Below are 26,715 nucleotides of genomic sequence, written 5' to 3' on the forward strand. Positions count from 1 at the left end.
ACGAATGAACAATCAGATTGCTGGTGGTTTCTGAAGTACTATGGTACACCAGCAGCGGTATTTATATGCCTCACTACGCGCTGCGTAAGGTTTTTTTCCATTATTACGCAATTCAAAATACTAGCTCTCACGGCCAGGTCAAAATATAGGATATCTTCGAACTATCTCCAGGTTCAAAATATAGGACGCCGATCGTTCATTGGCACCGGAAGCGACCTATTTTAGTAAACCGTTATGATGATAAGACATAAAACGCCTTTATCTTGATGACAGTATTTTCCTATCAGAGTTTTGAGTGGCTTTTCACGGACAGAGTCATTCTTTTCTGGGACGTGGTGCGCATTGAATGAAATTTCCGCGACCGCGTAGGCGCGCTCCGACTTTGAAAACCTGCCAAGTTACGAAGTCCGGGGTCAAAATAGGACTGGATTCAAGAACACAAACATCGTGCAAATGTAGATGAGATGGTTAAGAATAAAACTTAGGTTATTGCAAGAAACTTATGCGTATGTTATCATTGATAGCAAAAAATACATCTTTATGTATTCACTGCCTCTCGATGATCCATGGTAAAACACTTGTAGTTAAGCGGTAAAATGTTTTTAATTTGAAATAAACATATATCGTGGTAGCCCCGGCATTACTTATATATTTCTTATTTATTGGATGTGATACAGGTAACAAACAAATCCCCGTTTCTTAGAAAAATCGGATTCCTCCAGGGCCCCTTGAAAATGGTTCTTAGTTGACACCCGGAAATTCTTAATAAATTGTTGAGTATTTTGATGTAACCAAATTTAAAACTGTTTGGCTTTTTCATTAGGATATCACTCCCGAATCCTCCACCGCGACAATACAACCTGCTGTGCATGGATGTAATCGAGGATTCGAACCCGCGACATTAGTTATGGTACCGGCACGGTAAACCAGATGGCGCAACGATCGAATGCGGAAGTAAATAAACGATGGATTTAGAAATATCTGCGGCAAATAAACGAAGACATTCGACGATTTGTTGACTTCTGCTGGCGATTATTTAGCTGTAGATTGATCCGGGAGATTAAGCAGTAAATATACTTTATTTATCATCTGTAGCTTCATGTTGAATTTCTAAGGAATCACGTTTAAAATGCGCAAAAATGTACGACTAAGCCTGTAGTGTGTGTGGTGGCAGTGCCATGTCAGTGGCAGTATTAGTATTCCAGTAACATTCGAATTTCCCCATTTCTTTACGCCGCACAATCAATGCCATGTTCCTGTCAATCTACACCTTTCAATCGTATGTCACTTGCGTGGCTTTGTACGACAGACCTATGGGATCCAGAATGGAAGTTAACTAGGCCTTGGCCTAGCCCCTAACTTAAGCAGGAATGGATATGGTTGAAGTTGTTGGGTCAGGGGTTAAAGGATAAGGGTTAGGCCTATGGGAGGAAAACGATGAAGTCAATTATGTGATATGGGTACTATATGACACTACAATATCTAAATTTGAAATCTTATATAAGTCTAATAGGCCCACTGATGAGAATAAGTAAAGATGGTGTTACCTGCACAAGAGGCTCTCTGTTGAAAGCATACAGGGGCTCTGAACATAGTGCTGATTTTTATGAAATTCTATGGTAGGTCTAGATAGGTTGTGGTTGACAAGTTCCAGTGAGTTTAAGACTAATGCATCAACAACTTCTATGAGAATTCACCAATTAGTTTTCATTTTCCATGCAATATTATCGACTAAGACAGTAGACGACCCAACCGTAAGAGCACCATCAATAGAAGCCTTAAAACGAGGTTCCACTGTTACTTACCCTCTATCACGTATCATCAACCACGTGTCAACATTGGTTCCGGATGTACCAGATCTAGATTCGGTCTTTCACGTACTGGTCTCATCAATCCAGGATTCATGTGTTTGAATCCTGGTAGTAGTAGCCAGTCAGTCTTTCACTGGTCTCTCATCAATCCAGGGTTCATGTGTTTGAATCCTGATGGTAGCAGTCAGTCAGTCTTTCACTGGTCTCTCATCAATCCAGGGTTCATGTGTTTGAATCCTGATGGTAGCAGTCAGTCAGTCTTTCACTGGTCTCTCATCAATCCAGGGTTCATGTGTTTGAATCCTGGTGGTAGCAGTCAGTCAGTCTTTCACTGGTCTCTCATCAATGCAGGGTTCATGTGTTTGAATCCTGGTGGTAGCAGTCAGTCAGTCTTTCACTGGTCTCTCATCAATGCAGGGTTCATGTGTTTGAATCCTGGTGGTAGCAGTCAGTCAGTCTTTCACTGGTCTCTCATCAATCCAGGGTTCATGTGATTGAATCCTGGTGGTAGCAGTCAGTCAGTCTTTCACTGGTCTCTCATCAATCCAGGGTTCATGTGTTTGAATCCTGGTGGTAGCAGTCAGTCAGTCTTTCACTGGTCTCTCATCAATGCAGGGTTCATGTGTTTGAATCCTGGTGGTAGCAGTCAGTCAGTCTTTCACTGGTCTCTCATCAATTCAGGGTTCATGTGTTTTAATCCTGGTGGTAGCAGTCAGTCAGTCTTTCACTGGTCTCTCATCAATTCAGGGTTCATGTGTTTGAATCCTGGTGGTAGCAGTCAGTCAGTCTTTCACTGGTCTCTCATCAATTCAGGGTTCATGTGTTTGAATCCTGGTGTTTGCAGTCAGTCAGTCTTTCACTGGTCTCTCATCAATCCAGGATTCATGTGTTTGAATCCTGATGGTAGCAGTCAGTCAGTCTTTCACTGGTCTCTCATCAATCCAGGGTTCATGTGTTTGAATCCTGGTGGTAGCAGTCAGTCAGTCTTTCACTGGTCTCTCATCAATCCGTGGTTCATGTGTTTGAATCCTGGTGGTAGCAGTCAGTCAGTCTTTCACTGGTCTCTCATCAATCCAGGGTTCATGTGTTTGAATCCTGATGGTAGCAGTCAGTCAGTCTTTCACTGGTCTCTCATCAATGCAGGGTTCATGTGTTTGAATCCTGGTGGTAGCAGTCAGTCAGTCTTTCACTGGTCTCTCATCAATCCAGGGTTCATGTGTTTGAATCCTGATGGTAGCAGTCAGTCAGTCTTTCACTGGTCTCTCATCAATCCAGGGTTCATGTGTTTGAATCCTGGTGGTAGCAGTCAGTCAGTCTTTCACTGGTCTCTCATCAATGCAGGGTTCATGTGTTTGAATCCTGGTGGTAGCAGTCAGTCAGTCTTTCACTGGTCTCTCATCAATTCAGGGTTCATGTGTTTGAATCCTGGTGGTAGCAGTCAGTCAGTCTTTCACTTACTGGTCTGTCATCAATCCAGGGTTCATGTGTTTGAATCCTGGTGTTAAGCAGTCAGTCAGTCTTTCACTGGTGTCTCATCAATCCAGGGTTCATGTGTTTGAATCCTGATGGTAGCAGTCAGTCAGTCTTTCACTGGTGTCTCATCAATCCAGGGTTCATGTGTTTGAATCCTGCTGGTAGCAGTCAGTCAGTCTTTCACTGGTCTCTCATCAATCCAGGGTTCATGTATTTGAATCCTGATGGTAGCAGTCAGTCAGTCTTTCACTGGTCTCTCATCAATCCAGGGTTCATGTGTTTGAATCCTGATGGTAGCAGTCAGTCAGTCTTTCACTGGTCTCTCATCAATCCAGGGTTCATGTGTTTGAATCCTGGTGGTAGCAGTCAGTCAGTCTTTCACGGGTCTCTCATCAATCCAGGGTTCATGTGTTTGAATCCTGGTGTTAGCAGTCAGTCAGTCTTTCACTGGTCTCTCATCAATCCAGGGTTCATGTGTTTGAATCCTGGTGGTAGCAGTCAGTCAGTCTTTCACTGGTCTCTCATCAATGCAGGGTTCATGTGTTTGAATCCTGATGGTAGCAGTCAGTCAGTCTTTCACTTGTCTCTCATCAATGCAGGGTTCATGTGTTTGAATCCTGATGGTAGCAGTCAGTCAGTCTTTCACTGGTCTCTCATCAATGCAGGGTTCATGTGTTTGAATCCTGATGGTAGCAGTCAGTAGGCGTGAATTGCGATGTAGAGTTATATTTCATCATATGAACAACAACGCGTTTAGAACTGAAAACTAAAAACATCAATCTGTGTCGTGTGATATCGATGGAGACATCATAACGTCGTCATCATCATCAGCGGAAATCTGCTGCCAGCTCGGTCGGATTCAACTCTCACTCTGAAATCAATAAATACAGAACGCACTATGAACCGTCCTCGGTTGTTGTCACCGGGGTTCGGCGTTGTGCGCGACGTGTTTCCTTGGTTACAACCCGATTCGACTCAACAAAGCGAGCCCCCCTAATGACAATCACCTTAACGACGTCGTCGACGATCGCGAGGGATTTTTCGCCAATCAAACAGGGATTTCGTTCGGGATCTCGTCGCCACTGATAAAGTAGAGCGTTTATGCTAGAACGTGATTAACCCGCCGGTCTCCGCGCTGCGAGGTAACGGAAGCCTTCATGCGATATTTTTTCGTAAGTTTTTCGAATTATTTCGTCATCAGACATTTAATCTCGAGTCCAGATGAGTCACCTCATGGTAAGTTGAAGTTGCAGTTACTGTTTGTCAGGTTCACTAGTACTTAAGTCGTTCTTCGTGTTTCAATTCCTTTTAAATGTCGACTGAAAGTGGAATCAACTTTTTTACTGGAACCAATTCCAAGAATTCAATTATAAGAATATTGTAAATAACCTGATTCTAACTTGCAGTGAACTTCAATCTTTAAGTAACACCATATTTGTCAAATGATTACTTAAAGCTTTCAAGTTAGTTTTCTTGTTTTAATTATGATTATTCTTATGATAATCGAGTAGAAAATGAACTGATTTTGACCAAACGTATGACGGATTAGGATTTTAGGATTTTATTTACAGTCCAACCATTTCTGTGGTACATGGAGGGATACTTATACAAAGTATACAATATTTACAATTAACAGAAAGTATAAACTTGTTTTCATGAAATAAAAATATCGAAAAATATCTGATTTTGTCGCAACTATCGAAACTCGATGATCTGCAAACCGATATGGCCGCCGTGAAAGAAGCGCTCGAATATTGTCACGAGGACGTATGACAACTAAAAAACGAAAACCAAATCCTCAAAAACAAAGTTCACGAACTCGAAAAAGTTGTAGCCGAACAGGATGCGTTACTGACTTAATCAGTAGCACGCCATCTGGTGGGTAAGCTGGTTTTCGGGGATGCAACGGAACGTGTATAATCCGGATTATTTTCCGCGGTTTCCCGTGGATCGTACATCGTGACTCCCGGCGTTTCAAATTAACAACACGCGGTTTTGTAAAAAAAAAAGTACATTACGTTGCCATGGAAACCGAAATTGTATTAAAAAACGGAAAAATGTGAAATTCTGACGAACGTTGCTGAAGGGAAAATGACGGATTTAGTTAGAAATATTACGTATTGCGAAGACAGTTCGGAGCTTCGCGCATGTAGTGCTCGCTGATCTTCTCCATTTTTGACACATTTTCATCCCCTCACTGCCTCGTGAGACGTGTTCATCCTCTTTGTAATGTTTATTCCTTCACTCTACTTTTTTCAATGTTAATTCCCTCGCCCTATATTTGTAATGCCACAGCGTCATCATGGGCCGCAAATGCGTGTAGGCCTACATAGTGACCATCCTTGTGTACCACCTTTTTTCCCAAAAGCTAAATCTGTTTTAAATGCAGTGATTGCGCAACCGGCCATGGGAGATTTCGATTCACAACTAGCTATTGTATAGGGTTGTAATATCCACCGAGGGCCCGTATTATGATAAAACCGAATTTAAACCCTCGACAACCATTATCGCGTAATTGGTTTCTTGTCGGGTGTCAGGCGTTCGTCGATTGTGTTGAACGGTGATCGTTCGGTTCATCGCGATTAATGATACCAATAATAATACGACCAGTAAATCATACTTAATTAACTGTTTATGACGAATCTCGTTCGTGAACGTCGTTTCGAGCCTTACGTGTTTCATTAAGTTACGCCTTATTGATTTGACTCGCTACGGTCATTTCGATTCGTCAAAACATTCGTTTATACGTTTAACAGTTGCATTTCACACAGTCGCTACGACTCATCAGTTTCGCAGAGTTTCGGTCACAATTTACAATTCTTCCTTCTTAACAGAAAATGCTTTTAAAGATGCTTGAAACTCCTTGAATTTGATCAAAATGCCCAAAGCTCCTTTAAAACTCCTTCAACTTTGCAGACGCTTCCTCGAAATTTGTAATTTACACCTTGAAAACTCCTTATCCAGGAATGACTGATCTGTAGGGCTTCTGTTTGATATTCTTGTGCAATAGAAAAGGGTTTAGTCAATTTATCTGGATTAGTTGCAATGCCTCCCCTATATATGGTTGCACATGTCCTCTTTTTGTCTCCTTTCCCCTCTCTCTGCACTCTTTCTCTCCCCACCTGCCATTCATTCCTTCTCTTTCATTTTCTCACATCTCTATTCGGCGACTTTTATTCATTTCTTTCTCTGTCAATCTGTGTTTGAATGCTGTCAGAGCGGCGTGCGGTGTACAGTAGCTGACTGCTGTCGGTGCTGCAGTTATTATTGGCTTCTCTAGACGATGACGACGAGATTGATGCCTGACTACCGACGAGTCAGTTACTCTACCTCTCAGTCGAATCCATCAACAACAACGACATTCATATCATTCGAGTGCAGTGGTTTTTATTTCAGATGGAAATGAAGTTTCACCGATCCATTTGAAGGTAATTCATTCATCAGCAGCTTATTTCATGCGATTGACTATTTCGATTTGCATACATTTACATTATATCTTTTCTAATTCTAGCGATCTCTTTACTCCATTTTTGACATATTTCATCCCCTCACTGCCTCTTGGGACATGTCCATCCCTTAACTCTATCTTTGTGATGTTCATCCCCTCATTCTATCTTTGAAGTTCTTATCTGTTCACTCCTACACCCCTGTGTTGAGTGTTCATCTCACACCTTCTGTGAGACATGTTCATCCCCTCACTCCATCTACTTTTTCTGTGAGAACATCTCTCACACCTTCTGTGAGACATGTTCATCTCTCACACCTTTGAGACGTTCATCCTGTCACTCCCTGTTTAAGACATGCTCATCCCTTTACTCCATCTTTGAGACACGTTCATCTCTCACACTTTTGAGGCGTTCATCCCTTTACTCCATCTTTGAGACACGTTCATCTCTCACACTTTTGAGGCGTTCATCCCCTTACTCCATCTTTGAAACATGTTCATCTCTCACACCTTTGAGACGTTCATCCTGTCACTCCCTGTTTAAGACATGGTCATCCCCTTACTCCATCTTTGAAACATGTTCATCTCTCACACTTTTGAGGCGTTCATTCCCTTACTCCATCTTTGAAACATGTTCATCTCTCACACTTTTGAGGCGTTCATTCCCTTACTCCATCTTTGAAACATGTTCATCTCTCACACTTTTGAGGCGTTCATTCCCTTACTCCATCTTTGAAACATGTTCATCTCTCACACCTTTTTCAGAATTTTCAAATTATCTTCAGCACTATAGGGTATTAATTAGCCAGCACTGAAAGGGTTAATCCCCCTCTCCGAGATCCGTTTATCAACGCGCAGCGTACCATTTGATACGTTTCGCATTAGACCTGAAGCTAAAATGCCTAAGTGATACGATCAGGTATAGATTGATTTATTGAGTTACGACAATAAGTTTATCATAATAGAAACACCTATGACGGATTATAGAGTCGTCCGTGACAATCACACCTAAGCCCGAACCGGATAACGACGCGCTTCCATCGAGAGACGCCGAACGGATGTCGCTAGATGAAAGCTATGAACGGTCTCGTATTCTGATTATTAATTACGATGTCACGCGCGCGCGCGTTGTCCGCGGAACCTGGTTTTATCAGCGACGTTCCTCACGACAGTTCATCGATAGTTCACTTTGATTTGCACCTTCTATTCTTCAAACGTAGCAATCTTTCAGCTGTTGTGATTCATCATCGTCGTTAGCTATATATGTAATAGATCAGTAATTTACGCCCATGTACGCACCGAGTACGTCCGAACTCATTTTTCACCTGCCTTTCTGATCTTCTCCTTGTCTATAGCTTTAGTCGCTTGTAACGCAGGGGCGGATCCAGGAAAATTGGAAGGGGCCGGTCCAGAAAGAAGAAAAAGGGCATTACTCGGATAAAGTAGCCACGTCAAAGGCCACAAACGGGGCGCCACTCTGCAGTGTTAGGATATCTTTGAAGAAGAACATTCTAAAAGATGCAAATTCCTGGGATGAGTGTCAAATTATCAGGAATTGCAACTTGTTCCAGTTGTCACTACGCCAGCGTTGTTGAGTATCGAGTGAGTGGTTTCCGTGTGAACGCTCTCTCTAATTAAGCACGGGCCAAATTTGACTCCGGGCCCGATCTGTGCCAATTTGGCCCGGGCCGCATCGTCTCTGCGTCATCCCGGCTTTTATTTGCGACGCATTGCGAATTTGTACCTCTTCATGGACTGATATTATCTGTTATTACAAGCACCGACCGCTGCGTGTGTTGTGTGTTTGAAGTTATCATCAGGGTAGCAGGTGGGCCTACGCGGTTGCCAATAATGCACGTATATTTATCCAATCAGTCTTTTCATATCTTTCACCCCCCCCCAACCGTCGATCTCGATTGCGCTGCGTCTGTCGTGGAATGTGACGGCGAAAAAACACATCTTGTCGCGAGAAAATCAATGTTCATCAATATTTATATGGCAATATGACAGAGTAACCGATGGATTCATCGTTAAGACAGCGCGGCCACTGACCTGGAAAACTCAGGGAATCAGGAAAATTGAGAAAAAAATCAGGGAAAACTCTTGCAATTTGGATGTTATTGACCATGCATTTCTTTATCAATTGGTGAAAATAAATAAAACGCAACATTTTAAATCTAGAAATTCTTCGCATTCAATCAGGGAATCACTGTACGTGTTATGACACGGAAAAATCAGTAAAAACTCGGGGAATTTGTGAATGACGTAAAATGGTCACCATGTTTGAGTTAATTTCGTTAACGATAACCCTATAAGAGACTTCTGATTTTTTGCAACCCCGCAGACTCCGGAAGGCGATGCATTAAGCAAAGCCGCGCGTGAGATACCGTATATCAATCTACTGTCTGGAAGCTCATACCTCAAATATTGACCTTCTGCTTGGTAAAGTCTGAACGATCGTTTTGAAATGTGTTCATATAAAACATCGGTGTTTGTAGTTGATTTTCGATTAAGAATGTCTTGGGTGAAGAGGTCATGAACGGGCGATAATGCCACAGGTAAAAATGTCTGAGTTAAAAATATACTATAGGTAAAAATAACCTCCGGCATTATTACCACATCATGAATGGTGAAGTGTGTTTGATGTCGTTGTGAAAGGGCGCTAAAAATGTCTTATGTCTGGTGTTTGTAGTTGATTTTCAATCAAAAGATCAGTTTTTGGAAGTGTGCTGATAAAATGTCTAATATCTGGTGTTTGTAGTTGATTTTCAATTAAAAATGTCTCAGGTGAAGTTCTCCTAAATTCATGAAACGTCTGAATGATCATTAATTGGTAGAATCGCGATAAAGCATCGATCATCGGCGCGGTTCCTGTAGCAGATTGCGACGCCGATAGATACAACCACATGAGACCGATTCATAATATCCATTATTCTATTCTATTTCCCAGGTCGACATCGCTGAAATGACGTGAAGAAATATCTGCTTAGGACGAGGTAAATCGCTTTCTTAGCGTCGAGATTGTTACGCGATGGCGACTCGCGGCGCGATGCACGTCGTATTCCCGAGCGACGTCGAAGCGTGGCCCGGTATCCGCGACGCGTTGCTGCGCCTGAAGACGATCGACGACGACGACATCGACGAGTTCGTCAAAAGTCTCGAGATCATTCACAAACTCGTGCACGGGACGAGTTTTCCGCCGGAGCGCGAGAATATGATCCTGCGTAAATGCGTGTTTTACGGGGTGAAGCGGTTTTTCGACAAGGAAGCGTCCGCCGAAGAGCGTCGTCGGTTCTTCGAGGAAACGTTGCCGTTCGTCGTCGACGCCGCCGTCGATATCGAGAATCGTAAACCTCCAAACGGTCTTCAATACAGTCTTCAAAGTGAACGTACGTAAAACGCAAAGATTCAGGCTTCTATTTCTTGAAAGATCTGAAACTTAAAACATTGGCGAAGAACTTTCGTCTAAATTTTCAATAAATACCAATAACAGCTCATAGAAAAAAACAAATTTCAGATCTTAAGTGAAGATATTTATTTGACTCTGGATCCAGTTCTTCAGATGCGTGGGTTTAATTTCACTCTGAATCCAGTTGCACTGTGGTGTGGGTTTAATTTCACTCTAAACCCAGTTCCACAGTTGTGTGAGTTAAATGCGATTCTGGATTCACTTCCACAGTTGAAAGAGTTTCATTTGACTCTGTATTCAGTTCCCTCAGATGCGTGGGTAAAATGCGATTCTGGATTCAGCTCCACTTTTGTGTGGGTTTAATGTTACTCAAGCCCTAGACATCCCTATCCTATTCTACTGTATGGTTCTTGCTGGTTATATATCGGTACAAAATGCTTATAACTCATTTAAACTGTTTAACTGTATTTTCAGCCGGTGACGTAGAATTGTCGAGATCGTTCATTTTATCGGTAATCGCTTGTGCCTTTCTCTGCCTGTTTCCGAGGCGACCAAAAGAAATCGAGGCCAGCCTGAATGACATCAACTTCAATAACTTCTTTCATTATTTACCGAGGTATGATTTTGTCTATTGTTTAGACACCGCAGCATATCTTTTAGCTTTTACACGGTGCATCATTTATGAAGTATGAATTCATTTACAGGGGGCGAGGAGTATGTAGAAAATTGGTCATTCTCCCTACATTCATTATGCTTGAAAATTACCGAAGTTTTGTGTACCGGTAGTTTCTAACAGCCCTTATTGCTGAGAGGTTTTAATTTCTCATGTTTATTTTCAGTACTCCTCAAAGCGGAAAATTGAGGTGCATTTTGCATTATTTCGAACGAGTTTCGAAGATGGAAACGGAATTGAGCGGCAAAGTGACTTTCTCCAGACAGGTATGTACGTACTGGGTTGTAGGTAAAAATCCCCAAATCATCATACTAGGTAAAAATCCCTGAGTGGCGACTTTCTAGAACATTTCGAAACAGGTTATTTCTCCTATTCATTTGCAATAAAACTGCAATCTATACTAAGGCTAAACAAAAATGATACCTTGTTTCTCCGCAGCGGCCGGATCATTTTTGTAAAATATGATAAAATTTATAAACAGTTCATTTCTATAGCGGCCGGGTCTGTTATGGTGAATTGATCACGATTTTAAAAAAAAGTAATGTATAGGGTAGATAGGCGGCCGGCCGGGTCAACATTTAAGCTCAGCAGAGCGGAGAAACAAGGTATCAATTTTTTTGGCCTAAACATGATATTATCGATACTGGGTTTGAATCCCACTATAACCGTTGTTGTGTAGCAGACAAAAAATGAGCCCGAGCGAATTCGGGCGGCTTGAGGAGTTATAGGCAGGGCAGAAACGTGTGGCTTGAAAAGTAATAGGGTAACCCCTCGAATAAAAAGTTGATTACTTTTCCAGGTTCTTCCCGATAGCGAGAAGCTAACGTTGAAGCTACTGTCGGACAGCGTTCGGCCGTTGTGTCCGTTATACGTCGATAAACACGGCAAAATCGAAGACTCGGGATCTCACACCGTTCAAGTAAGAGATCGGCGCGTTCATGAGAAAACAATAATAAATGCCCGCTCTGTACCTTAATTTGCAGGGAAAGAGGTTGAAAATCAGCAAAATTCCTTGTTTGTACTTAATGAATGCCTCCTGCCTGATTCAAATAGTTTTCGTCACCACTTTCATGCGCTATATCTCGTATCGATTGTTATTTTGATAGGTAGATTTTGCCAATAGTTATATCGGAGGTGGAGTACTTCACGTTGGCCGTGTTCAGGTAAGCTTTCTATTTCACGATGTCTTCATATCTGTTAGAGTAGAATCTGCCTTGCTCGATAGAGGTTTGGAAATATTTCGCTGAGTTGAGAATCTACGAATTTACTTCAGTACAAAATTTACCAAGTTGATAGCTGGTCCAAGTAAGGAAGAGTCTACTGTAGTGACAACTAATAATGATGCCCTTTCATTCATTGAGATTTCTAATTTTACCCACAAATAATATAATAATAATTTTTCTTGCGGTGATTGGCAAATTTAAAAGTTGACAAATTCAAATTTCTGAGCTACATCCATCTTGAAAATTTCTCATCAGAATCTTTGAATTTAGATGTCTGTCTTGTAAAATTCCGACCAAATTATACAGTACCCATTCATATGCTATGTCCAAATTAGTTGCACACCGTAATCTTCCGCTAAAACATCGGCCATTTTGATTACAATTTCAGGAAGAAATTCGATTCTGTTTGAGTCCAGAGTTGATCGCGTCGATGTTGTTCATGACGTGTATGGAAAAGAATGAAGCGATTGTTATTCGTGGTTTTGAACAGTTCTCTGAATATTCCGGTTATTGCGATTGTTTACGATTCGCCGGTGATAAAATCGACGAAAACCAGGTAAAAATGAACTCATTTCACAGTCGTGTCTGGATATAGGGTTTAGTTTGGCTGCTAGTATTTGGTTGAACTGAACTTAGATTGTAGGTTTAATGCATCTCTGGATCATACAGTTCCACGTTGTGTGGGTTTGATTTGACTGTGGTTCCAGTTCCATAGATTTGTCGGTTCAATTTCACCCTGGACCCAGGACCATCACATTTTTGTGGGTCTGATTAAACTCAGGGGCCAGTTGCTCAAACGTTAGTTAAAGATAACCAAGTGGATAAATACCATAGCAACAATGTACTTTCAATTGTCACCATGTGAACTATCCACTGGTTAACTCTAACCAACTTTTGAGCAACTGGACCCTGAAAGTTAAACATTTATGGTTTTAACTTTGCTTTTTACTAGTTCAACAAACCCAAAGCTCTGCACTACAAAACTGTGGCCAAAGTCGATGAAATTAAATGCTAGTGAGTGGTATCCAAGTTGAAATATTCATGTGTTCTCATTTTATTTTCCTATATTAGCGCGATGAAGAAGGGAACATTCACTCGTGTCTATGCGCGATCGACGCTATACCGTACATGTGGGGTAACAAGTACGCGCAGTACTCCGGGTCGAATGTGCTTCGCGAAATCAACAAGGCGTACGTCGGATTTTCTTCAACAGCCGCGGTGGCGACCCCCCGCGACGAGACTGACTGCTTGAGAAAAAGAAAACGTCTGCGCGATCGACTGTCCGAATCTTCCGAGGAATTTTATAGCGCTCCCGAAAGTTTAGATGATGAAGGTAATGGATGTAGAAAGACATACTTGACTTGAGTTCCACAGTTCTACAGTTTGTGATTAAATTTGGCTAACTTATAGCGATCACGTCCCGAGAAATGACCCACAATTTGACGTTAAAACAGTTTAGGTTAGGGATGTGTAACTTAGGGGGTTGGAAAATTATGGAAAATGTGTAAGAAAATGGGAAATCTGTAAGAACCCTGAAATAGTTCCAGCGTTTCTCTGTAAATGGCGGTACTTTCTCATAGAAAATGTCCTGACCTTGTGGCATGAAAACTAAACTGTGAAGGTGTCTTATATGAATGAACGTGCTATTTTTTCAGGTGGGCCGGATACAGCCGAGTCAAGTCAAGGGAAGGTAAGGCCACCAATCTTCTCATCTAACATACCATCATCGCCTGTACGTTTGCACTTTAACACTTCACCCGTGTTTCACACTTCTGAAGTCGTCCCATCGTCCGAAAAACAACAACAACAACAACACCCGACTGCCGCAGCCTGCTCGGCGTATCCCAGCCTGCTCGATATCGAAACGATGCGTTTAGAAAATGCTCGGCGACGCGGTTCGAACCTGAGCGATTGCGGCGCGTCGACGACGAGCGGCGGCGGCAGCTCGCGGCGGAGCAGCTCGCGTCCGAGTTGCGAGTTCTCCGACTTCGAATCGTGGGCGAGCAGCTTCCGCCGGCGCAGTTCGAATTTGAGCGATCTGTCGTCGTCGCGACGGAGCAGCAGCAGCACGCGTTACAGCTCGGATTTCAGCTCGGAGTTCGAGGAATATTACGAATCGTTTCAACGACAGGAACATCGAAAAATACAACACGAGTCGATCGTCGAGGAAAGCGCCGTTCCGTTCGTCGTCGATTACGCCGGGAATCTGGTCGCGAACGCGCCTGAGGAGAGTGCGTCTTCCGTCGAGGCCTCCGGGGGCAGCGGTATGGCGGTGTTCGATGCGAAGCAGCCTCAAATCGCGAATATCACGCGTCCGAAAGCCGTGCGAGTGACGTCGAGACACGTCGGGCAGGCGCCGTTTCTACCGCCATTAACCGACACGCAGAAATACTACGGGCGCGATGACACGGACAGCAGCTCGGAAAACAGCCCGACCCACAGCTCCGCCGACAGACGTCGCAGACACCGGCTGCGAGTGGCTTCCGAAAGCGAACGATCGACTTTAACCGGTGAAAGTCCGTATTTCTACACATCCATCGATTACCATCAGAGATTCATCCCGAGTTCCGAATTTATCCCGTCGCGTCGAAGCTCGTCGCGGTCCGAGCCGATGGACAGCGCCTTCAAACACGGGTCAACGATTTCGGACATCAATATAACGGACGACGGTCGATTTCACTCGGATGATCACGACTCGGATATCGATTTAAACACGCCTCAGAACGTTCACGACGCGTTCGCGGATCAAATCGCGAAATCGATGATCACAGACGCCGTCGGGAATATCATGTCGTTTACGCGGCAGCAGCAGCAGCCGCAGCGCAGTTCATCCAGCGATTCGTCCAGTGAAGCTCTCTCGATCGCCAATCGCATCGTCAGTAAACTTTTCGACGATCTACAAGAGGAGTTCCGTCAGAGTATTCCCGACTCGATGAAACTCGAAGAGAAAGCCGTCGTCTGCGGGAGTAATTCGCAGCCGACGATCGCGCCGAAAATCGTCATTTCGCAACACGTAACGCCGGCGGCGACGGCGAGTTTAGACACGTTCGTCGATGATTTCGTCGCGCAAGCGCTGTGCGAATCGGCCGCCGAACTCGGCAACGCGGAGAACAGCTCATCGTCGGACGTGGCGACGCGATTGAACGTAAATCTGACGTCGCGTTATAGCAAAATGGTGAACGAAAGCGTTTCGTACGAAGAGATCTATCGTTACGAAGGCGAACGAAGGTCATTCACTCGTAAAGACGAAGACGCGTACGAAAGCGTAAACATCGACCGGTATTTCGATCATCTGGTCGGGAAAGCTTTAGGCGACGTTTATAAGAGTTTGGGATATCGTAAAACGACCGGCGTTCAAGGTTACGCGGATAGTTCTTCCTCGACGGGCAGCAGTAGCGCGGCGAGCAGCAGCGGCGGCTCGCAGTGTTGTAAATATCTCGACGTGCACTGGATGTCGATGAGTCCGTCGACGAATTCGTCGTCGGCGAGTTTGACGTCGTACGCGCGACGTAAAGCCGCGCGTAAACACCGCCGCGAGCGCATCAAATCGAACAGTTTCAGCAGCTACGGCGAATTCGAGAACGCCATGGACGACCAGAAGTCGATGCGACGTAACAGCGCCGGTACTTTCGTTGATCCGTTGCTGTCGCGGTTCGCCGAGGAGTTACAGCGCAGCGACCCGAATAGCCCGTCGTTAGAGTTGTACGGTGACGGCAGCGTCTGCTCGACATCGCGTCGCGGCAGTCGCGATTACGACAAGAGAGATGCCGGCGCCGTGCCCTTTGAGGTGGAATTATGCCGCACTCCCGATTTAGATATCGATCCTGTGGCCTTATTTCCTCCGCTCGGCACCGATTCCGAGTTGGAACCGTCGCTGTTCTTAAGCGGGAACGCGAATGACGCCACGGAGAAGTCTCGTCATCGTCGGTGTCGACGTCATCGCCGCGCGACCTTGAAAGCGTTTTATAAATACGCGAAGCAATTGTCGAAAACGGTGATCAAAGACGCGATCAAAACGGTGACATCGCGCACGAAAACGACGAACCGGTTTACGGACGCGTTACGCGTGTTCGGCGGTGATTTAGTCGACGAAGCGTTTCACGAGGCTTTAAACGATGTACGCGTGCGCGGCGGCCGGTATCGAAACGATGACGTGATCGCCACGCGTTTTACGAATATGGAGGAGTTCGCGAGGCGTCTTTGCGACGACGTTTTACATGATGCTTGTTTCGTAATAACCGGATCGTACTTTCCGACCAGTTCGCCGCCGTCTGCCGTGCGACTCATGCAGATCGACATCGCCGACGTAGAACGGTTGAAGGTCTGTATTTGATTATCGATTACCCCTAGTATTCGTTCTCGAATCCGTGTTTCTTGTTTTTGTCGTCGGTGTTTCACCAGTTTTTGTGAACTGATTTACGATTCTTGTCGACGTGTCTTCCAAATTCTTTCTGTACTCTTATGAAGTTATGTTGTCTCATCAGTTAACCCAGTCTTTTGAAGTGTGATATATATTCTGTTTTAATACTCAACAACATTATTCAGTAATGGTGGTGGTGGTGGTTCATATCAATCTACAGCTTTTAACAAATTGATGGTGTACCGGCCAGTAGAACATGTACTTAGTCAAAGTTTCATATCATCAATCTTTTTAACTCAATGCCAATGCTCACTGCGAATTTAGGCTTCAAAATTCTAATTTGCCCTTTGAAGTGTCTGGAAGCCACTAATGTTCATGTTTGCAGCCCTCTGCCAAATCTGCCCTTTTCAAATTCAATGCCTATTCCAAGTTTTAGGTCAACCTCTTTCAAAGAATCCTAGATCTCCCCTTGTCTAACGTAAACATTCTGCCTAATCTTGCTTGAATTTAATGAAAAAACAATTCTTCATAATGGCCAATCCGTATAGAAAATACGTCTTACACTTTAGAATTAAATACAGATTGTTGTTTAGGTTCATATTCTTTGGCGTGATTTATACTTGTCTTCGGTAGAAGCCCTACAGCACACTAGCGCACCTGGTGGAACCTCAACTGCCGCAGTAGTTCTATAATTGTTTCATCTGCTGCTCTAATTATTGTTATGCTCATCTGATGAATATGTTTCTGTCGATAATATATTTCAGGCTTGGCCGATAGCTACCGGAAACTGGGGTTGTGGAGCATTTGGTGGAGATCCTCAACTGAAAGCTATCATTCAGTGGATAGCTGCGTCATATGCCAGTTCGTCGGCCATGATTTATTACACTTTCCAAGATCCACGCGTTGAAAAGGTAGGAATAAAATTTCATCGGCTTCAAATGATTCTGATTTAATCGAAATTGCAGATCTTCAAAAGAATAATTCAAATCAAGGTTACTATGAGTAACTAATAGTGCTGGTGTTTGCTTTGAAAGTTTTTAATAACGTACCAGCACTATTACACTGGCAAGCAACGATACACCAGGCATCTGCCAGGTTTGCCAGTGCTTAAATATCTTCATTTCTGTTAGAATTCGAATCAACTTACCCAATTCTACGTATGCACGCAGCTAAAACAAGGGTCTAGCAAATTTTGAAATTTCTGAGCATTTTCATAGAATTGCTGTTGACTGCTGTCTTAATTAGTTGTGGGTGAAAAACGTGCCCTGAAAACTATTGCCATTGTATTTTCGAAAGGGAACGGGAAAATTGCGACGGGAGCGCGTGCTCCTATCTGGATCCTCCAGCTGGTGTGTGCCGCCGTGTACCTCATTGATAATCACAATACTTACTTCATTTTTCAGTTTCCGGACGTCGTTAATTTCGTGCGCGGGAACAAACTGACGGTGAAATGGATTGTGGGTCGCGTGCAGGAATACTGTCGCGTCGCGTTAGACGAACACGAACAACGCGACGAGATCACGACGCAATTGTTCGATTTCTTGTTGAACTCGGACGACTCGCAGTAGAGTACATCGTCGATAAATACAGTAAAACAATTGTCTTAGTGCCATTCGTTCGCGGTCAGATATTTTTTTAAGTCAGTCATATTTCAGACCCTCAGTGTTCGAAAAGATGTATCTTGAAACATTATGAAGTTGAAAGACATTACACTTACAACTATTTCAACATAATACATGTATATGATCGCTTTGAGGTCATATCTGAGCATCATAATTTTCAAGATTTTTCCGGGGGAAGGCCGACATACCTGCATTCAGTTCTTAAAAAAAAAACGAAACGCACCTCCATATTCCTCGTGCTACAGGCACGAAATTGTCCGACAGTGGCGATCTTTACTGTGCAGCTTTCATTCACGAACACACAGCAGGCCTTTCTACCACTTCTATTCTACTGTACCTTACTACGATTCATGTCTTAATCCTTTCAGTGCATCTACACCGCAGTGCGGTGCATGAATCGGTGATGGATTTTGCCACTCATGTCACTCCTGAAATCACATGTTGCCAATGATACGACTTGACACGACTTAAAACTTGAACATGACTTAAAATGCTTGGCCCAGTTTTATAGACTGGTATTACCTTTAACCCGGGGGCTAACTCAATTCATTTTCGATTCGAGTTAACCCCCGGGTTAAAGGTAACACTGGTCTATAAAACCAGCCCCTTATGATTGGAAAAGGAAAGACTTTAAAAAGGCCAGTACAGTAGCTCGTTTTAGTTCTATAGCCGTAACCGATTGAGATTTTGCGTCGTCAGACAAATTTTTTACTCATCACCATGCAACTGAGCTCATAGATTATCATCATGAAGAGGAAAACTGTTTATCTTTTTTTTTTAAATCACTTTTAATTAGAATAAATGCATCGATTAAGGAAATACAGTGTTACATGGTGATATAATGAATTCAGATGTAATGATTAATCAGATAAAATAACCCTAGAAATAAACTTGAACCATTTGATTGATTTCATACTGGATACAGCCATTGGTTTTAATGAAAATATTTTCATGTCCCCCTGAAATTCGTTGTAACTAGGAGTTTCACTGTACTCGTCCATATGTTACTTAGTGTTAATACAACATGACTCGTCTTAAATGTATCGCTAGAGTTTGTTTCATAAGAATATCTGTTACATATGTAATATCTGTGACTGGTGAAATTGTACTAAAACATTGACACAATTCTTCACCGGGAGCAAAATATTTCTCCATTTGGCAGCAAATAGTAATAATAATAATAATAATAATAATAATAATAATAATAATTTCTACCAAGACAGACAATTTACTGACATGGTCAGAACAAATTAGGCAGTCTAGTGTCTATCAGCAGTGTGGCCACTTTCCACCCGGGGGGGGGGGGGTTCCAATTCCCTAAGTTTACGGGTCAGTGGCCACCCTGATTAGCCTGTATATCCCTATTACATGTTATAGTTTACTTGAATTCCAAATGTCTCCTGATTACCTATCATCGTACATTCAGCTACCATTGTACCTCAGTTTTGACCCAGCTTTGCATTTTATATACGTTTACATAGATATCTCATGGCTATATCTCTATGCAAAATCACCTTAACCCAAGTCGAACTAATTCGGCTTAAAATATTCATTTTTCCCGCAATTAAGTTATCTTTGAATTTATAAAACTAGTTTCCAAGTTTGTAGTTGACGCCTCCTGTATAACTGATCAACGTACAGGGTGTCTCAGAAAATATGTCACCGAAGCTTTATGATTCATTATTCATTATATTCACTATAACTGAAATTCATTTTGGGGGGGGGTTAGGTTGGTAGACCTGCATGTCTGCTTGAAGATGGAATGTTTGAATGCAGTGAAAAGCCATACACGACTTATGATTGTATTTCAACATTCTATCATCGAGCAAACATGCAGGTTTACCAGCCTTACCCCCCAAAAATTATACATGCCGAATAATCAATCTTAAAACTTAGGTTACACATTTTCTGAGACACCGTGGACCCAGTTCCACAGTTGTGAGTTAAGATTTGACTCAAGAGTTAACTCATTAAAAATGAACTAATCTTAACTCAGAGTTAACTCGAACTCACAACTGTGGAACCGGATCCTGTATAACCCGACATTGATAATTGTGTAGCTGAAATCTGTAGTTATATTTGTATCCGTTCACTAATGGAGTTTGTCTATATTCAACTGCACCGACTCAACGAATCGAAACCCTTAATCAGATCCACAATAACCGACCCTTTAGGTGTTAAAATCCAGTCAAGTTTTAGACCAGAAGTATGGAACTGGGTCTTTTGTTACGATACAATGAAATTATTTGCTAAAAAAAGAATTACACGTATTCTTGAAATCGACTTTGTAGAAACGAAATATTTTATACGTAGGAAATAACGATTAGGCAGTGTAGTTCCGTGCCGATATTTTTTTAGATATTGTGATGAAAAATGTGAATGTTGGAATGTTTGTTACGATATTGTACATGCATAAACGTTTTACGTGTAGACTTTCATAAAAATGGTCGACACTGGGAAAACTGATGGCTTACTGTATACAAATTCCTACGCTTCGATAGTTCCGAAATTGTGGTGTAGTATAACGTACGGAAACCTATACGGCGCCAGTTTCAATGTAACGTATGGATGTTTTATAAGTTCGGAATGCAATTATAAATTCCACGTGAAAAGGTTAAAGTGTCTTTTTGTCTTAATTTTGATTTTTCTATCATTTCTATTACCGCGAAAGCCAACTAAGAGGAGTATCGTACAGAGCTGCCAACACTGATCCTGATCGTCGGAGAGAGTCCCTGAAAATGTCTCACTGTCCCTGATGGTGGTTTTTTGATCTATTGCTGTCCCTGAAGTAATTTTGCACTGTCCCTCTAAAGATTGTTCTGATTCTTAATGTTTCCTTATTTTTGTCCCTGATGTGGTAATTGATAGGTTGGCAGGTTTGATCGTATTGATAATATCTAATCGAAATTAAGCGATTTATAATTAGGTTCATGAAGAGACACCGATTCCCGAGCCCGGCGGGAGGCAATCAAACCCTGGCAAGCGAGCATGATGAAGAGAGCCGAAGTTGAAAGGAGTCACATCTTTTGATAGACGTAGACGATGCCGTCGTTTTCCCACGAATAGTTGTTGACTATAGTCCGTTCCAGCAATGTCCACCTGCCTTCCGCCACCATTTGTTCCATTTTTGGTTCCAATCTCCCGTTGTATTCCTGCACTTCGGTTAAATACGCCGCCCTCATTACGATACAGATGAATGCGCCTGAAAACATCGGATAGGAATTCCTTGGAATGTTTGAGCTTTTCTAAAAAGATTGACACCTTTGTTTCTCATTTCTACTGAGCTTAAAAGTTGACTCAGCCGGCCGCCTATCTACCATGTACATTACTTTTTTAAAATCACGATCAAGCTTCTCATAACCGACCCGGCAGCTACAGAAATGATCAGATTACAAATTTAATTGCGGTTTACAAAAGTGACTCGGTCGATTAGGAGAAACAAGATATCAATTGGTCTATCATATTTAAATTAGTTTTGATTATTTTAACGCACCTTGTCTGGCCAGTCTCAGCAGTTCGTCTAGTCCCGCGCATGGAATGTGACCTTGACCCATACCCCCAGCAGTTAACACGCAGTCGTATGTTTCTATACGATGTAAGGACAAAACAAACAAAAAAACATCACGATTATAAATTCATCAGACTGAATCATATTTCGTGATTAAATCCAAATTTAATAGTTGCTTTCAACATTGTGTTCAATACCTGATGGAATTGAAGTCGGTTTATCAGTGATCAGTTCGGTGGAGATATTCGTGTAGAGTTTTTTCCCATTCGCTATTTGCACCAATGTTTCACTCGGTTCCAAGGCGTCCAAATTATCGAAGCCGTATCTGTTTAACAACTGTATAACGACGAAAACAAAATGAACGATAATCATCAAAATGGCTGTATGTATTATATATGAGTGCTTCGTGTTTTGTATTATTGTAGAATCAAATCTCTAAGACTAGAAACGGTTGCCTCATGCCCTAACGCCATCCCGAAGTTGAAATTTGAGTTATTCTATGCGTCATACTCAAGTTACACATGATTGTCAATAAAACAAAAGTTAAAAGGGAAAAGAAACAGCAGAAAACAATAGATATACATGTATATATTCCGAGCTGCAAACGGGGAAATATTCATATGCAGATCATTTCATAGTGCTACAAATACAGTAAACCTCGCCTTAATCTCACATGGCCAACTCAGACTTTGACCAACTCGGACAAAACAAAATCAGTTTCCGACCTCCGAACGTATTTCCTCATCCTTAACTCGGACTTCACTACTTTTCTGGCCCCAGTTTGTTCGAGTTGGTTGAGATAAACCGTATAATTCTGAAAGCCAAATTCGCCTCAGATTTATCAATTCGGATTTAATCTTCATCGTTAGAATATCTACTCAAGTCATTCGCGCTGATAGGTATTCAGACACTTACATGTTCAGCGACGAGCCCAGTACCCGCGGCCACATCGAGAATCTTCGCCCGTTTATCGGTGAGGTATTTATTTACGGTGTCTGCGATTATTCTAGGACCTCTGTAGTTATTTTCCCTCATGTCCTGAAGTGAGAAAACAACTGTGCATCGTTTTAACGGAATGATTGGCGTAAGCTGAGAGCCAATGACGCAAATCTGCGCCCCCTGTAGGTGAAAAATGAGTTAGTGTTGTCTGAATAGAAATGTCTTCAGATTATTCTTGAACTGCTGTTGAGAAAAATGAATGATATGTGCCGTATATAGCGCTTGCTAAATCCAGCGACGCTTTACATTTTTCGGTATCATTACACCCCAGCCATTCAATACATCTCTCAATCGGGAAAAGTAACACACATCAGGCCAGGACCCATTTACTCCTGGGTGGAGAGAGGCAATGAGGATAAGATTCTTGCCCAAGGACACTACGGTAATGTACCGGTACGGAGTTCAACCCTCAATGATGGGGCGTAAACAAAAAGCCAATTACGCACATCTGTGAATTTTACAAGGCGTCAAAAGACATTCGAGGATTACTTACATCGTCGTATGAATTCCAGTCGTTGTAACTATTAACAACCTGTACCGTCGACATGCCTGGGTGATGTCTGCGGGCGTTTCTTTTGGCTATATCTGTATCATTCATCGTAATTCAGACCCTAAACTAGATAACGATGCGATTTCACAATTTATGCCTTTTTCAACAAATAAGGAGTAGGGATTTTTAAACACAAATTGGGAGGGTGAAAACAAAAATATGATATATACGTAGAAGATGAACTGATACGTAGAACAGTGCATGGAACATAATGCTCCGGATATTTGACCACAAAGAAATATCCGGCGCACTGTTCATGATATTATTTAACGTGGCCTTCGTGGTTACTCAAGATGGTCACTGTTTTATCGACCTTCATGACCATCAGGTTGATCCGGATGGTCATCCCTCATGACATGGCTTTCATATCATACAAACACCAAGATACACACGTCTCTGGGTCTCGTTGCTTGTGCTCGTTGTCCGTGGCCTGTGCTCTCTCTATCTCTAAGCTCTGGCTCTCGCAGGTTGTCAATAGCAGAATGAACTAAACTTTACTAATAACCACTGAGCTAGAAATTCTGTATCAACAGAACCCAATCAACTGGTGGAGCCCTATATAAAATACAATTTTCTATCATTCGGATGGACTGCAGAAAAAATGAAAAAGGCTGTGAATTGTCATGTATTGTCAATCTAAATGATGGGAAAAATCATGAAAACTAAATTTTACGAATCGCTTGATTGAAACTTCGACGGACATGACAACAACGAATTTTTGCTCTAAGAAAATTGTGATGCCAACCACGACGGAGGCTTTTCAATATTTTTGGCGGAATTCTGAAGAGTATATCCGTAATGCAGGCGATAAAAAAAGCTTTAACTAAATCGTTTTTCTTTTTTTCAAATTGTTCAGTTGTTTTTAGTTTCATATTGATGCGTACTCAGATATATGCGGCTTTTAACCTTAAGTGTTCCATCCGTGGAGACGACATCAAAAAGTTGACAAGCTGCCGAGTTTAGGATCAGTACTCCGAAATTTTCTCATCAGCGGTAACACTGGACTACGAAGGGGGAGAACATGTTCTACTTGAATAAGGAATTGATATTTTTGATGGGAAAGCACCGAATATTCATTCAAATCGTGCAAAAATACCGTACAGAACAAAATCTTATTTTTATCATCAAATCATGATGAATAAATGTAAATATGAGGGTGAACAGCTGGTTTTTTTTAAGGGGTCGAGTAAGAATGAAACTATAAACTTTCAGATTTAAAGCGATTTTATACGGCATTCCCCTGATAAAACTGTCATCGTAAAAGGCGGATTTTTCTGCGATTTAGTAAATAAACGGGCACCCTATGAATTCTATAAAATACGCGTTTAGACTATTGAATCCGGGCAGTGTCGTACATATCTGGCCACAGAACGCTTTCTATTTTACTGCAAAGATACCGAGCTTCGCGCGGTACCGGGAAAATGTCCAGAAAGGTCAGTATTCAAAAACATAAATACTGGATCCATGTAGCACGCAGTTCTGAGTTAAATTTGATCTTAACTCTGAGTTACCTTTTAACTTACAACTGTGAAACTGGGCCCTGTTTTTACAAATTACAAATTGTTGGAATCTCATAAATGCTGTTAAATGGATTGATTGAATTGTAAGTCCATGGTACAAAAACGAAAAATACCATAAATCTGCTACGAGATAAACGTTCTCTTAGTCGGAGTACTGACTGCAGGGCCCGGTTTCATAAAAAAGTTTAACTCAATTTTTTGGTGTCATCGCCATTGGTTACTTCGTGCATTCAAAGAGGACAACAATTCAAACTTGACCGTTTTAGGCTTAAACTTTTTCGTGAAACTGGGCCCAGAGGTTGTATCGAACACGTTTTACATATTATTTTTTGATCTGAAAAATTCAGGTGATGATGTTCTCGTTATTGTTGTTGGTCGGTGTGATGACTACGATGCAGGTCACTTCCGGTATGGTGGTCAAGAGGGATGCGTGCAGCATTTGTTTCTTCGGGTGCATGCGCAAAAATCACTGTACTACACAAATCTGCAAAATCGGCTGTAATAGGCAATGCTGTGGCTAATACAGCTGTTGCTACGAGTATCAGAATAAATTGAATTTAACATATTTTCTACACGAAACGAATTGTTACATTTTTAGTATCAGAGATTCGATGTCTTGATTGCTAGCTGATCAAATGGTTCTATATACTGTAGATTGACTTTTTGATAATTAACAAACGTACCTTGAGAGTTGTTGTCGAAACTATCTGTACCTAACGCAAGGAAGGAAGTACGTAAGTAATATGAAGTGGTTGTGTAAACGCATTACGTACCGTGCAGGGAGGAGAGAGTGATATCGAAGTTTGTTTAATGAGCGTTTTCGCGGCGTCGTGAATGCGGGAGTACGTGTATAAACCTTTATCAACTGGATCGATGTTAAATTTAGCGCTGAAGAAAAGCAGACGGCTACTGATATGCGGATCTTGATATCCGCAATCTATTTTGATAACCAGAAACTACTTGAAATCCAGGCAGGCGAACACATGGTGCAGCGACGTGGCCACTGATTTCATGTACGACATTATGTCGCACCATTTCCGCACAGAATGCCTCCTTCCTTGTAAGAAACATTCTTCTTTTAGGCACACCACCAGCTGTGAAGTAACATTTATACCATCATACCATTTACGTATGATATCATACTCGATTTACAATAAAGAAGTTTCCAGTTTCTAGGCGCCATTTTGTGGCGGTCCCTCGAGGTCCCCATTGTTGCGATAATTTGCGCTCATTTTCAAAACATAAGTTTCGATTGAATATCACATAGTTCTGCAGTCCCTTGCTCTTGATTAACTTAATTTATACACCATTTTAAAGGAAATGAAATGCAGATATTTGTTGGTAATTCTTGGATTTTTTGAACGCAACAATTGAGAACAGTGACGACGTGAAACCAAGGACCGCATATCTTAACCGCGCGTAAATGAAATCGCGATATTCATTAATTTTGAAATATCTAAGTATATCTTGAAGCTATATTTCCAATTTTCACAGAGGTTAAAGAGGGTTATTTGCAGTTTAGGCCTGCTTTAAAATTTTTTGAATATCTTTCCTGAAGACTGATCTGTACCCGCTTGAGTTTGAGATTACGCGCAAAAGGGGTCTCCCACTGCGCACCGCCATTTCACCGAACATTGAGATTTAAATAAATCGCAAAAATAAGATTTTATACTGGTTTGATATCATTAATATTGCTTCTTATGGTTATATATTACCTTTATTTTCGTATGTTTAAAAATGGACTTTGAGTGCTTTGAGGAATTCGAGTTTTGTAGCGATGGGAAATTGAAGGATTTCTTGTTAGAGTGGGGACGTTCTGTGTTGGTTGCATAGGTGGCCTAGTTGAGAGCCTATTTTGCTTTTCAACAGAATGTTCCACTCATGGATGGACACTAGAACAAAATCCAAGTTTTTATATATTTTTGAATATGCGGCGCAGCTTTAAGTAGCCCAACTGGACGTTGAGCCCCTAAAACAGAATATCAAATGGGGGACAGGATCCCCTTTAAATATAATATTGATATTTTATATCAGTCAGGTTATCTGGTCGATGTTTTCCAGCAAAAAGGTTGAGATTCAGTAAATTCGTCGTATGATCCCAGGATGAGGGATTACCGGAGAG

At 42.0% G+C, this 26,715-nt stretch overlaps 2 protein-coding genes across 3 annotated transcripts; one reads left to right on the forward strand and one right to left on the reverse strand.

The window, feature by feature from the left end:
* Positions 1–946: 946 nt before the first annotated feature.
* On the forward strand, positions 947–20,635 carry LOC141910566 (uncharacterized). Its single transcript, XM_074801259.1, has 11 exons — positions 947–1,067; positions 9,680–10,118; positions 10,613–10,754; positions 10,978–11,077; positions 11,611–11,730; positions 11,918–11,974; positions 12,423–12,590; positions 13,106–13,367; positions 13,690–16,355; positions 17,120–17,305; positions 17,798–20,635. The coding sequence occupies exons 2-11, from the start codon at positions 9,761–9,763 to the stop codon at positions 17,960–17,962; spliced, it is 4,224 nt and encodes a 1,407-aa protein (XP_074657360.1). The 5' UTR covers positions 947–1,067; positions 9,680–9,760; the 3' UTR covers positions 17,963–20,635.
* LOC141910816 (methyltransferase-like protein 27) lies at positions 19,837–25,467 on the reverse strand. Of its 2 annotated transcripts, none has more exons than XM_074801649.1 (6): positions 25,367–25,467; positions 23,017–23,139; positions 22,440–22,562; positions 21,722–21,860; positions 21,510–21,602; positions 19,837–21,218 (listed from the first exon to the last, which is right to left on the reverse strand). In XM_074801649.1, exons 2-6 carry the CDS (start codon positions 23,119–23,121, stop codon positions 21,034–21,036), a joined length of 645 nt encoding a protein of 214 aa, XP_074657750.1. In that variant the 5' UTR covers positions 23,122–23,139; positions 25,367–25,467; the 3' UTR covers positions 19,837–21,033. The 2 variants fall into 2 exon arrangements, with proteins under 2 accessions (XP_074657750.1, XP_074657751.1); XM_074801650.1 differs by having other exon boundaries at positions 23,017–23,134; positions 25,367–25,409.
* Positions 25,468–26,715: the final 1,248 nt, after the last annotated feature.

This window comes from Tubulanus polymorphus, chromosome 9 (assembly GCF_964204645.1).
Source record: "Tubulanus polymorphus chromosome 9, tnTubPoly1.2, whole genome shotgun sequence".
NCBI classification, from domain to species: Eukaryota; Metazoa; Nemertea; class Palaeonemertea; order Tubulaniformes; family Tubulanidae; genus Tubulanus; species Tubulanus polymorphus.